Source organism: Aspergillus ochraceoroseus, assembly GCF_002846915.1.
Source record: "Aspergillus ochraceoroseus IBT 24754 chromosome Unknown P175scaffold_2, whole genome shotgun sequence".
Lineage (NCBI taxonomy): Eukaryota > Fungi > Ascomycota > Eurotiomycetes > Eurotiales > Aspergillaceae > Aspergillus > Aspergillus ochraceoroseus.
This window is the reverse complement of record NW_024468477.1, coordinates 3,917,558-3,929,899: the sequence shown is the minus strand read 5'-3', so window position 1 is coordinate 3,929,899 and position 12,342 is coordinate 3,917,558. Positions and strand designations below refer to the sequence as shown.

Genomic DNA, 12,342 nt, shown 5'->3' with positions numbered 1-12,342 from the left:
CCCTTCAAACAGAGTGGAAAAGTCATAGATTGCGAAGAAAGTTTAAAAGGGTTGATTCCGGTGCTTCCAGTCTCTTCCGCGACTCTCCACCTATACATCCATTCTATCCATCCGATTAAACCCAATGGACTCGCGTCTCTCATGGGTATATATATATATATATATACAAGTCATAATTCTGGAATACATTCACATTCACATAACATTGCACCCAATCCCATACATGGCTCTTTCTACGTCTCGCTTCACTTGCAACCAGTCCGCCCGTCGCTCGGCGAATTCGTACACTTCCTCCACTCGCCAAATTCCAGAGAAGCGGTCCGCATCAGCAATGATCGTTGCTAGTTCCTTGGCATCAGAAGAGTCGATAAGGTAAATCTGTGACAGCTCTCTGAAAGCTTTGAAGTATATAAGTAGCTCGTGGTTCTTAAACGTCTGGATGAATTTGAAGTAGTGGTTCATGTCGCTAAAAAAAAGAATGTGAGTACCATTCTGAAGGACGGAGAATTAGGATGGCTTTACCTGATGAGCTTCAAGGATCCCTCGGTGCTGATCCTCTGGCGCTTCAAATGTTTACAGAGAGCGGTAAAAAGACGTAGACCAACTTCTTGATTGAAGACATCAAGGGTACTCTTATCCGTGCTTCCAATGAGCATCTGTGTATGTGATGACACAACGTCAACCACAGCGGCCGCAGTTTCGGTAATGCTTACATCCATCGTAATCCGGTGAGGATCTGTAGAGACGCTGGGGTTAAAATCCGTCGCAAGTTGTCTTGTTGCCAGGATGTAATCCACCTCCTCCATTAGCACGTCAATCCCCTTGTTTAATCCAGCTGCAACCCTTTCGTCGAGACTCTGTTCGAACCTCTTCTTCTCCTTGACAGCTGGATCTAAGAAGTCATTTCGATCAGTCAGATGAGATCCAACAAGCTCCTGTTCGTAAAAGACATCAATCATCTGGAGAATCAGGTCTCCAACGTTCACCAGCTCCAAGAAGGTTACCAAGGGCTCGACCCCAGACTGGTCACGCTCTCCTTGCTCCCGTGGTCGATAATTGGAGAGATGGTCCACGGCCTTATTGAACCCCTCTATAAGGTGGTGCTGGCCGAGGATGCGTAGCAGCGCAACGAAGATAGCTTCACATTGCTGCTTCACAGCCGCACCTGTGTCTCCTCGAATACTCACGAATTGCGCGGCTCGTTCCAAACTTGACTTGGCCGCATGAACCAAACCAAGAGCGACTTCAATACTGAAAAGTGATCGAATACCCTCGAGTTTTGATTTCATGACTGCCGCCTTCGCGGCAAGCTCCGTGGTCGGAGCTTCTGTCACCGGTGTAGCAGGTGAGGAGATGGTTGAGAACCGATTAGATTTCTGCGCTGAGGCAGAATCCCCAGCCAGAGGATCCTGATCCGACTTTTGCCCATTCGATTTGCTTCCGGAGAACCCCGGGAGGATATTGACAGGTGCCATGATCACTTTCTTGAATGAAGTCAGAAAATCTCGCTTATCAGCTTGTCTATTGACATTTGACATAAGGTAGGATTCGGTTGAAGCGGCCTGCTCGGAGAGTTGGCGGTCCCACTCTCCCACTGCGGCCTCTGAGCCTTTGCGGAAAAAATCCAGCTCTTCTGCAAGATACAAATCCATATGAGGCTCGTACACCTCAGCAATGGCCAGCAGCAAGAGTTCACCAAAACCCTCGGCAGAATTCTGGATGGGTAACAGTACATCGCAAAGGTTCATCGACTGCGCAAAAGTCCCAGAAACCGCAGTCAAGTAGGACTCCATATTAGAGCGATGCAATTCGTCAAATATTGCAGTAAGAAAGGGCGACAAGACATCACGTCCCACCTTTTCAACAAAAGATGAGGCGATTTTCAAGGTTGGGGGGAAAGCACGGTTGGCGATCGAGACCTCTTCGTTGAAGGCCACACTCAACTGAGTAAAAAAAACTTGTGTATATTCAAGTTTTATTTGCTGTGTAGATGCATCGATGCAGTCAGCAATCCTGCCAATCTCGGACTTTTTTGTAATTATATGGTTATGGTGAATGAAGAGCTCCGCGGCAGAGCCTCCGCCGTTTAACGTGCACAGAACGTAGGCATATTTCTTCATTCTATCATCTATATCCTCCGTCTCGTAACCGTGCCTGAACTCCCTCAAGGCAGCTGTTTCGAACATAGATATCGCGGTTTGCAGCCGTTCGTGACGTTCCTTCCAGCCCTCCGTTGTATCACTTTTAGCAAAATCCTGTAGTTGGGATAGCATCTGTGCCTGCTGCTCTGGATCCGGATATTTCTGGAACAATAAGTTATCTGGAGAAGCTCCGAGAATAGTGATATCGTCATAAAAGGGTGCCAGCGCCGCGTGAATTCTTCCGTATTCTTGTCGAGCCTCTCCGCGGATCGACTTGGCCAGTTTCAACACCACCAGGGCTAGGTCTGCTTCCGATTCCCCCAGCTTAGTGTCGGCCACAGAGGTGGATAAGTTGATCTTATCAAATCCATCCGAAAGCGCAGTCAATTCCGTCGTTGGATGCTCGAGCGGTTGTTGTTCCAGAGCTGATTCTTGCAGATCGACGCTCTGTCTGTTGGCGATGGTCCCGAATTTCTCTTCCGCATGTTTCCTGGCCTGAGCCTCATCCCAACATCCTATTCGTTTAAGCTTTTGTACCCATCTCGAATCATCGTATGCCATCTCGCGTAGGAGTTTGGACGCCCGAGCCACTCGAATGAGGTCGACAGGAGAGAGTTGATCGATGATTAAGGACATTATTTCTACTTCTAGTCAGTACATCCCATAACCCTTCAGGGCCATATATACTTACCCGCTGGAAGTGAGGCCCTGGAGATTTCCTCCATAGAAGCCATTTTGAGCGATGCCAAAACATCCCGGCGTGGCTTGACGCCTTTCCCTGGCCCGTTCCTCGCTTTCGACATCCTGTCTTCTCAGATCCTGCATTGGGATAGAAAATACCAGTACCGTCTTCTTCAGGGAGGGTGGAAGAGCTCAGTGTAGCCAAGCTTGCCAGCCTTCAGGGTCGGTGCGTCGGGTTCTAGCTTCTTGCACTGGACACGTGAGGTGATTGGCGGCCCAGGTAGCTCTAAATGGGAGAGTCGGTCGGAATTTTATTCAAATAAGGGACTTCTGCATAGTTAGAAGGCGCATAAGCCGTATGTCAGCCTATGGACCCTGGCGTTTGGCCACAATAATAGCTCGAGTATCGCGACCTAGGTATGACTAGAATGGTCGGGGAAAATCCACGGTTGGGCCGGCGGGGCACTTGACCCTTTCCCGGTCATGACGATGACCCTGAGATTCAACGCTTACTGAACTTCTATATCAAATTGATCTCCAAAGTACTTTTGATCCTGACAGACATGCAGCATTTTGGCAGTGCACTTTAGATATTGAGCTCCTACCTCGATTTGCCTAAATACCAGGTAGTTAAGTCTAACATGGCTTCGTAATGTGCGCACCGCCATTGGAAGGCTGAATGTGACATTTCCTTCAGTATTTGCCTAGGTACTTAAGATACGACATAAGGTTGATATACTGTGTATCTAATTCCCAGTAAGCTCCGACTATAGTACTCCTAGGTCAGCCAGCATATGAGCTGATCTGAGGTCCAAGCCGCTATACGGGAATGGCTCGGAAGGCTGAGGCTCGGGTTCAGGCGAGGTATGACCCGACACAGGATGTGAACACAGCAGGACCGGACTATTTTGGAACCTATTGAATCGACCAATGGCTTGGAAAAGTAAGGAATGATTCATTTACCCAGTCAAAACAATTTATAACCACAACTCCAAATAGGGTATTTAGATTATATAGTAACCGAGATGGGTGTGCAGCCTGAGGCAGCGGAACTTGTTATTCCGAAAAGTCGCGGTTTTCACCGAAGATGGTTAGCGCCGCCACGATAGCCAATCACGGCGAAGGTTTAGGCAATTCCAAACCAGCGAGAAACTTGACCGTTCGGACAACCTCGACTTCACCTCCAAAAGCACAATCTCCTGTGCGCTCATCCGTTTCCCCCTCTCCCCCCTCCCCTCTTCCCGTCTGCGGCTATTGTGCCTTCCTGTATATCTGTTGATCGGAGGGTTCTTGATATCTTCAGTATGCTGGCACGTACTGTTCTGCGCAGCGTGCCCTTCCGGGGTATCGCACGTCAGTCCCTGAACAAGACCTCTACGGTACGCACTATCCCGACATCTAGCCCCCATTGGCCTCAATGGAGGAGGACAATCGCTCTTCAACGGGCCTGGAGCCTTGCTAGAAGGATGGAATACTGACAATCTGCCCAGCGTGCGTCTTCCTCAGCTGCCGGTGCCGAATCCGCCAGCTCCCCCTTCCACCTCACACTCACTGCGTCCGTCGCTACCGCCGTCGCCCTCGGATCCGCTACGTATCTCTATGGACAGGAAGCTTTTGCGATGACACCTGCTGAGGAGGGGTGAGTGGAATTGCTAAGGCCAGGGAAATGGTTGTCGAATTCGGCCTTTTCCGTTCTCCCGACCGAAGCATAACCCGCGGCCACAGATGAAGAAGAAGCTGACATATATCGCATTTCAGTCTGCACCCTACCCAGTACCCTTGGGAGCACGCCAAGTGGAACAAGACCTTCGATCACCAGGCGTGAGTTCTCCCAGATTTCGGGCTGATTGCCCTGTTTCTCTACCATTCGGAACCTTGCTCATTTTTTTCTCTTCCAGTCTCCGCCGTGGTTTCCAGGTCTACCGTGAAGTGTGCTCCAGCTGCCACTCTCTGACCCGTGTGCCTTGGCGTTCGTTCGTCGGTGTTACCCACACCGTCGATGAAATGAAGGTTTTCGCTGAGGAGAACGAATATGACACCGAGCCCAACGACCAGGGTGATATCGAGAAGCGCCCCGGAAAGCTGTCCGACTATATCCCTGCTCCTTACAAGAACGACGAAGCTGCTCGTGCCGCCAATGCCGGTGCCCTGCCCCCAGATCTCAGCTTGATTGTCAAGGGCCGTCATGGTGGCTGCAACTACATCTTCAATCTGCTGACCGGTTACCCCGATGAGCCCCCTGCTGGTGCTTCCGTCCAGGAGGGCATGAACTTCAACCCCTACTTCCCTGGTACTGGTATGTAGTTCTATACCTTAGTTTCGCTTTCGGTGCCTTTTTTTTTTTTTAACTCTCTCTAGCTATTGCCATGGCCCGTGTCCTCTTCGATGGTGTCGTTGAGTACGAGGACGGCACCCCTGCCACCACCTCCCAGATGGCCAAGGACGTCGTTGAATTCCTCAACTGGGCTGCCGAGCCTGAGATGGATGAGCGTAAGAAGATGGGTTTCAAGGCCATCACTCTCCTCACCGGTCTCTTCGCTCTGAGCGTCTGGGTCAAGCGTTACAAGTGGTCCCCCATCAAGACAAGGAAGATCGTGTACAGCCCCCCCGTCCCCCGGCGCTGAAAGTGTTGCGATGGACTGTATAAAGTATGAAAAGTGGAGGATCTAGCGACGATCGATGACTAGCGAGCCGTGATTAATTCTGCACTATTCAACCCTTCACTTGTTAGTTGTTGTGGTCTACTGTCGTCCACCGGTCTCTTGATTCGATGGCCCCCTCTGCCTGTTTTGTTAGATGTTTTTCAGGACACCTGTATCTGTACCTTAGATATTTATTTTCGTCTAAAATCTTGTGTGAAGACCCAATGTCACAATTTCCTTTGTTAGTTTTGACTAGTGATCCAATTTAGTTTGGGAATGGCATCCCAGCAAAAAAGAGGAGGAGGACAAAGTGGAAATGGGCCGGGGGATCATGATAACCACTGAACTTAAGAGTATATTTATTATTATTATTTTCTTTCCCCAATGATTGAATTACACCTGCTAAAACTTTACCTTGGATATAATAATATGTACACAAGCCTAGCCTAACCTAAACAAATCCAAAATTTATACATCACGTATAGATATATATATATATACACTGAGATGGCTGGGGTTATTACTCCCCAATCGTCCTCTCACCATCCCCAAAAACATGTACATACACATTATCATACACAGCCCACATCATAGAAACCAACGTATCCCCATACCTCGCCACCCATGGGGGACTCCGCCCATCCGGGCCAGCAAATATCCTGGAGAGAGCCAGCATCAAAAGAAGCCAAGGACCCCAGGTAGCAATGAACACCGCCTTACCAATCCTCTGCCGCACCGTAGTAATCCGGTACGTTTTGATCTGAGCCAGATACTCCCTGTAAACCAGAGGAAGGTTATGCTCTTCTGCCCCTGTCGTGAGCAAGTTCAGGTACCGCGCGGACGGCTGCGCCCAGTAAGGGTTCGGCCGGATATTGGGGGGAGAGGACCAGCGCGAGCGTGTGCGACGGGGTACAAGCTCTTGCTGAGCAGCGGGTGAGAGCAAAGTGTGTGCCTTAATGGGCTCGGTGGTTGGATGTTCGGGAATTGGGTCTGCAGGGTCATAGGCGTGCGGGAAGGGGTAGCAGTCTACAATGATGTCTTTGTAGCCGCGGCCGCCTCCTTCTGTGGCGATGATTTTTGCATAGTCGGTTAGGGTGACTTCGTAGACGACACCAATTAGGGGTCCTTTGTATTTGGGCGGATGTGTGATTTGCTGATCGCGGTCTGAGGTTGTAAGGAGGGACTGCTCTTCTGGGAGGCGGGTGTCGTCGGCTTCGGGGGTGGCTTCGCAAGGTTGCTCGGAGGCAGGGTCTCGAAAGTGAGTTCCAGCGAAGCAGGGTTCCGTGTATGGAAGGCCAGCGAGGTCGAAGGTCAACCGGAGGCCTGGGACGATGACATTGAGCTGGGAGAGTGGCTTGATGCCGCGCCGTCCGAGGAAGGTTTCGGAGGCCAGGTTCGAACCGTAGGCTAGGTAAAAGACGGTCTTTTCGGGGGAGAGCGCGTTGATATCATGGGTTCTGTAGGCTTCTGAGACTTTCTCTGGGAGGTACCCATCCTGGTCGAGGGATTGGGCCGCAATTGAGGCTCGTTGCCTGCTAGCCGTGGTCTCGGGGATAGCGCAGCTTGTGCAGGTATGGTGGGCATGTGGTAGGATGTCCTCTAGCTGATCCAGGGTGTGTGATTGAGACATTGAAGGAGCTACAAGGTCCTCTACTGACCCTTGAGGTTCAGCGGATTCTCGATGCATTGTGTGTCTCACTGGATGGCACTAGGAAAGGGTTGGAACCACAAATCCACGACTGGAAGGGAATCATGGAGTCTTATACTCCGTGTTTATCTCTCGCATTTTGGGAATATAGGGGAAGTTGGAAGAAAGAGTATCCATTAATCAGCATAGAGCTGCAGGTAAGCAACCTGACTCGTTCACACCCGGATGGAATGGAATCGTGGATATAGAACGCCTCAACCAGCATCGACATACGGAGCACCTCCTGTCCAATAATTCAGGAACGTCGGATGCCGGAACTTGCCATTTGCGGGCATCGGATCGGAGTTCTGACGAGCCGCCCGTCTAGCTTTAATATCCCCGGTTCTTAATTCCATGTTGCGGGGCCCTTTTCCAGTTATGCCTCGAGTATCCGTACGGAGTAGCAAGAGATTCATCTCATAACATAATGCGCTGGGACTGGCTTGGACTCGTTGTTATATACAGAAACCACTCCAAGAGATCGAGGAAGCAAGCAAAATGTTTATACTTATATGTTGATTGCAAAGTTTATTCATTCCACTGTTCCTTAAGCTCTCTCTCTACACAGAAAACCGGTAGATGATTCCTTTGATAGACTCACTGTGACGTGGGGATTCAGCAACTCCTATCACATGATACTAGAGTTGCTGGCTCTTCTCGTTTCTTCGACCGTCAAGTATCCAAATGACTTCTTTCTATCTGCCCACCATTGACTACCGCAATGTCATTTCATCCTTCGACACAAGCTGACCTCACCCAGGCAGCGCTTTGCTTTGCAGAGTTGATTTCCTATTTAGAGAAGACAGTCCAAGAGGCCAAAATACCGCAAGGAGTTTCCCATGATGTGCGCCCTAGGGACCCTCCGGTGTACACCTTTGAGCCGCCGTTGCTCGAGAGCCTTAGTGGGGGTTGTCTCCCCAACACCAAGGCCGCAGAAGAACTCCTTTCGTTTGTGAACACGCACAAAGACCGCCTGGCACATTCCCTTGAAGGGCAATCTTTGCGGTCCTTAGCTTGCTACTTGCTGAATTCACGTATCGAACCTGGCCTAGCATCTGGGTTATGTCTGTTACTGGTGTGACGTGAATCTTCAAGTACGGCATGACTCCTCTGACAAGTCCATAGAATCAACCTAGACACCTTGCCGATTCAGGGTGGATGAAACCTTTTGCTCCAAGCTTGGAAGATTGCTCTCACTCATTGCGGTGGAACTTGATCCCCAAACTGTGTGAGATTTTCACATGTGAAGGACATCAGGGTAGGATTAGAAGAATGGTATGTCATTAACATCAGAAGCGGGACAAATAATGTTAATCACGAGTAGGCGGGCAAGATCCTTGTGGAAATGTTGTATGCATCCAAGGAAAATTGCGGCTTACTGATGCGCCTACTAGAGCATGATCCCAATATATGGTAATATATTCGCTTCCCTCCTATAGTTATGGCATGCACTGAATACGCTTTTATATAGGCCGTTCATCGACACATTTTATTCTTCGGATCCCATCTTATCATTCTATACATGCCTTATTGTTCGAGCATTTCGTCACTTTAAAATGGATATTGTATCTTACTTGGCACGGGACGAACATGAACTCAAAGTGCTAACAGCAATACAATGCCACTATGGCAATGTTGTTGATCTGCTTTATCGCTTCTTGTGCTCGCTGCGACATACGCTGTCGCCCGAATTGAGAGCGCGGGACGGGTTTAAACCCTTTGATGGAGCTTTGCACATGTGCTACTGTTTGCAAAAAGACGGGATACCATCGAAATTATTCTCAAAAGGCCCTGTCCTTTTGATATTCCACGGGAGTGTCTTTCTTTCTATACACTGCCAAGGGGACGCAGTTGAGCCGCATTTCGAATATATGGCACTTCCCGCTTCTTCCCCATCATATCCAAGGTATAGGGTTATTAGGCATCTTGGTGGAGAAAGGTTTTCCTTGTCCTTCCAATTTGACAAAGCAGTTTTGCTCTACATTAATGATCAAGCACGAAGCCCCGAGAGTTTTAGCCTCAAACTAGAATTTGAGGGCGATTTGATGGAACTGCAAACGATGCTCAACCGGTGCGGGTTTCGGTGTGAGAACCAAGAGGCCATGGCAGAATTATCAATTTCAAGATCGTCTTATGTGGTAATTCCGTTAGATGCAGGCGAGGATATAACACTGAAGTCTCGCCAATTTTCAGAAAAACCGTGCCAAACAGAGCTAAATACAGGGGAGAAAGGTCCCTCATCGAGGATAGAACCCCCAGTTACCTCAGGAGAATGGAACGAGTTGAGTGGCACGAGCCCTCTAACCGAGCTCACTCACACCCCTACCATATGTGACGAATTAGCCCTAAAGCATGGCAACACTGCATTGTCTAAATCTTACCCTGCAAGCCCTAGCATGCAAACCCCAGAATTCTCTGATACTATGTCTAGAGCGCGCAGACTGCCGACAAGTATTTGCCAAAACGATGCTCAAAACGCAAACAATGAGACGCAGCCAACTTTAACTGAAAGACTACCAGGTGAACCGATCCTATCACCGAACCATGATGAATCCAAGGACAGGGAAACCAAGGAGCTGAGATATTTACAGCCGGATACACAAGAGTCTCTCATATTCCCCAGGCGACGTTTCAGGGGGAAATTATACACAGCACCAAGTAAAAAGATGGTTTCTTGTGACGAACAATCCGCGGCTAGTGATAGTACAATCGCAGAATGCAGCAGGGAAGAAGATGAATTAACCTATATCTCTTCTCCTTTGCCTGGTACTAGCTTTTTACCTCAACAGCCATCACTTTCGGGAACACAGAAGAATGAATTTCATAAGGGTCAGCCGAGTGCGAAAGCCAGAAACACGCCCAAGACGAGTCGCAGTAAAGGAGCTAAGCTCCTGCAGTTAGAGGCGAATCGTCGTGCATCCCGGCGAACTTTGCATACGAATAAATCCGAGAATTCTCAAGTCAAGTTAATTAAGAGAAACCAAACAGAGAACAAGTGCAGGCCTCAAAATGGCCTTCCTAGTACACTGCATCCTTCCTCCAGTACGAAAGGAGGGCCTGACAACATTGTTTATAAGAAATTTGACTGCCGCGGGTTGAGACTGGATGGGACAAGCACTACAAGCCACAGCCAAGTGACTGATAGCATGTCTCATTCAGTGAGAGAAACTGACAAATCTCCAGGTAAAAATAAAAGCCTATCCCGTTCCGCGGACAATCAACACCTCGTACAGGCGCATCAAGGAAGAGGTCGAACCGTCGCTGAAAAGCTAATCGCAGCCTTTCAACAAACCGCAAGTAGCCTCCCAAAACATAGCTCTAGGGGTAGTTTGGAGAAATTCCACGCAGAGAGAGTGTGTGAGCTTGAAAGCATTGCTCAAATTTCCCAGCAAAGCGAGTGCCTGAATGATGAATTGCACAACGTTGGTGGGCTTCCAGACTTTCCAGCATCTTCATCACCCGTTACGAGCCAGGAAGATATTGTTGTTCATTCTTCCCTCGTATCGCCTCCTCAAGAAAAGCCCAATACTCTCTCGAGCGTTATAGGTGCCATGCATTCAAACTCGGACGTTATTAGAAAAGCCGTCATTATGGATGCAGATATCGAGCGAAATGGCGATGGAAAGGAAGGAATCCCTTCTCTTGTACCAGATTCATGGCCCGAGTCACCATTGAAGCAGCCGAAGACCCCTTCCTCTGGAAATACCCTCCAAGATCAAGCTGAGGGTTGCAACGTAACCCTTAAACACCCAAAGAGAGGTCGATCACCGAGAGCTAATGATCAGCTGTCTAATCCTGTGGGAGAACTTTTGCGCAAAGATTCCGTAGTTGATCCGTTTTATGCTGCATCATCGGAAGACAAGAACTATGAAAATTCAGAAAGGATTGTTAGTGAGTCAGATATAATCCCTAGAACCATTGTGGATGGGAATGGAAGCCCTCGACTTTTGCATCGGGACCAGAGGTGTGCCACACCTAAGAGGCTGCTGGCAGCAGATGACGGGGCGCCCTTATACACGAAACGACGAAAGGTAGTGAATGAAGCACATGACGAAGAAGGTATTGTTACGCAACCTGATAACAACATCAAGGACACTTGCTGCACGGAAAATACGCCACTTACAACAGCCTGCAGCGATGCGAAAGATCAAGCTAGAAAGAACATGTCATGCGCATCTGCAAGAGTCGTGGGAGATTCAAGAATGGTGAAGGGGGCGTCTACGTCAGAAGTCGAGGAGTCTGCTCAGGCCTTGACAAATTTTTGCGCGACTTTACGGAAAAGTCACTCCCAGGCTTCAAGACTACGATGTACGAGCTATCCTCGAGTGTCCCAGGAACCTCAGGAACCCCAGAAAACCCGAAAAGTAGCCCATGATGCTGGGAGGGGAGAAGTCTATAGTCCTAGTATACAAAAGCCCTCTCCAACCCAATTGCCTGCAGACCCAGCTATTTTGGGGGGGCATCGGCTACTAAATCGAACTCTGGACTCAACCGAAGACCAATCATCACTGCCAGAATTCCACGAGGGCTTGAGGAACATGCTGGTTCAACACAATGCGGTAAGCTGTCTGAAAAGGCGATCTTCGAGCGAATTCCCACTAACGAACATGTTAGGAAATATCACGTCAGATTCAAAATGAAGGGCATGTAATCCACAGAGCCCTAGAGACATATCGAGCACAATGTCATAACCTCCTTAACCAAGTATTTGAAACACAGAGGGACCGAATCAGACTATGCGAACAGCAGATGGCCTCAATTACACAGCAGCATAGGGATGTTTGTCAGGGTCTGATTCGTCGTATGGAAGAAAATGAGCGGAGTTTGGGCGGTTTACATGATGGCAGGTAAGCTGCAGGGGAATCCCATGGATTTGTGGTTGCCATTCGATGCAAAGGACCTAATTAAGACAAGCTATGGGGAGGTATTCACGAAACTTGTTTGCTTCATAGTATTCTGTCACTTTTGTTTTCTTCTAATCGTTTCTAAATGGGAGAAGTATTCATTGAACCCTGATATTATGTTATGAAGCACTAGGATCTATACGGGTGGGTCAAGGGTCAGTTGAGTTCCTGTAGAAGAGATACATACCAGACAGCATCACCTCAAGACTACCTGGGAGTATGATAGTTTGATATGTACGGCTGGTATGGTCATCCACTAGACATGTTGAGAGACAAGGGGTATGATT

At 48.8% G+C, this 12,342-nt stretch overlaps 4 protein-coding genes across 4 annotated transcripts; 2 read left to right on the top strand and 2 right to left on the bottom strand.

The window, feature by feature from the left end:
- Positions 1-195: 195 nt before the first annotated feature.
- On the bottom strand, positions 196-2,944 carry P175DRAFT_0530626 (exocyst complex component Sec10 family protein; the record flags this gene model as incomplete). Its single annotated transcript, XM_040899802.1, has 3 exons — positions 196-466; positions 523-2,782; positions 2,833-2,944. The coding sequence occupies 3 exons, from the start codon at positions 2,942-2,944 to the stop codon at positions 196-198; spliced, it is 2,643 nt and encodes an 880-aa protein (XP_040754898.1).
- A 1,182-nt stretch (positions 2,945-4,126) lies between these two features.
- On the top strand, positions 4,127-5,446 carry P175DRAFT_0508177 (ubiquinol--cytochrome-c reductase catalytic subunit CYT1; the record flags this gene model as incomplete). The annotated part of the gene is made up of 5 exons (XM_040898323.1): positions 4,127-4,201; positions 4,313-4,461; positions 4,581-4,643; positions 4,721-5,118; positions 5,181-5,446. The coding sequence occupies 5 exons, from the start codon at positions 4,127-4,129 to the stop codon at positions 5,444-5,446; spliced, it is 951 nt and encodes a 316-aa protein (XP_040754897.1).
- Positions 5,447-5,984: 538 nt separating this feature from the next.
- P175DRAFT_0508176 (uncharacterized protein) lies at positions 5,985-7,094 on the bottom strand (the record flags this gene model as incomplete). The annotated part of the gene is made up of 1 exon (XM_040898322.1): positions 5,985-7,094. The coding sequence occupies one exon, from the start codon at positions 7,092-7,094 to the stop codon at positions 5,985-5,987; it is 1,110 nt and encodes a 369-aa protein (XP_040754896.1).
- Positions 7,095-7,872: 778 nt separating this feature from the next.
- Positions 7,873-12,002, top strand: P175DRAFT_0530623 (uncharacterized protein; the record flags this gene model as incomplete). Its single annotated transcript, XM_040899801.1, has 5 exons — positions 7,873-8,226; positions 8,277-8,426; positions 8,476-8,564; positions 8,623-11,710; positions 11,766-12,002. 5 exons carry the CDS (start codon positions 7,873-7,875, stop codon positions 12,000-12,002), a joined length of 3,918 nt encoding a protein of 1,305 aa, XP_040754895.1.
- Between the last annotated feature and the right edge of the window lie 340 nt (positions 12,003-12,342).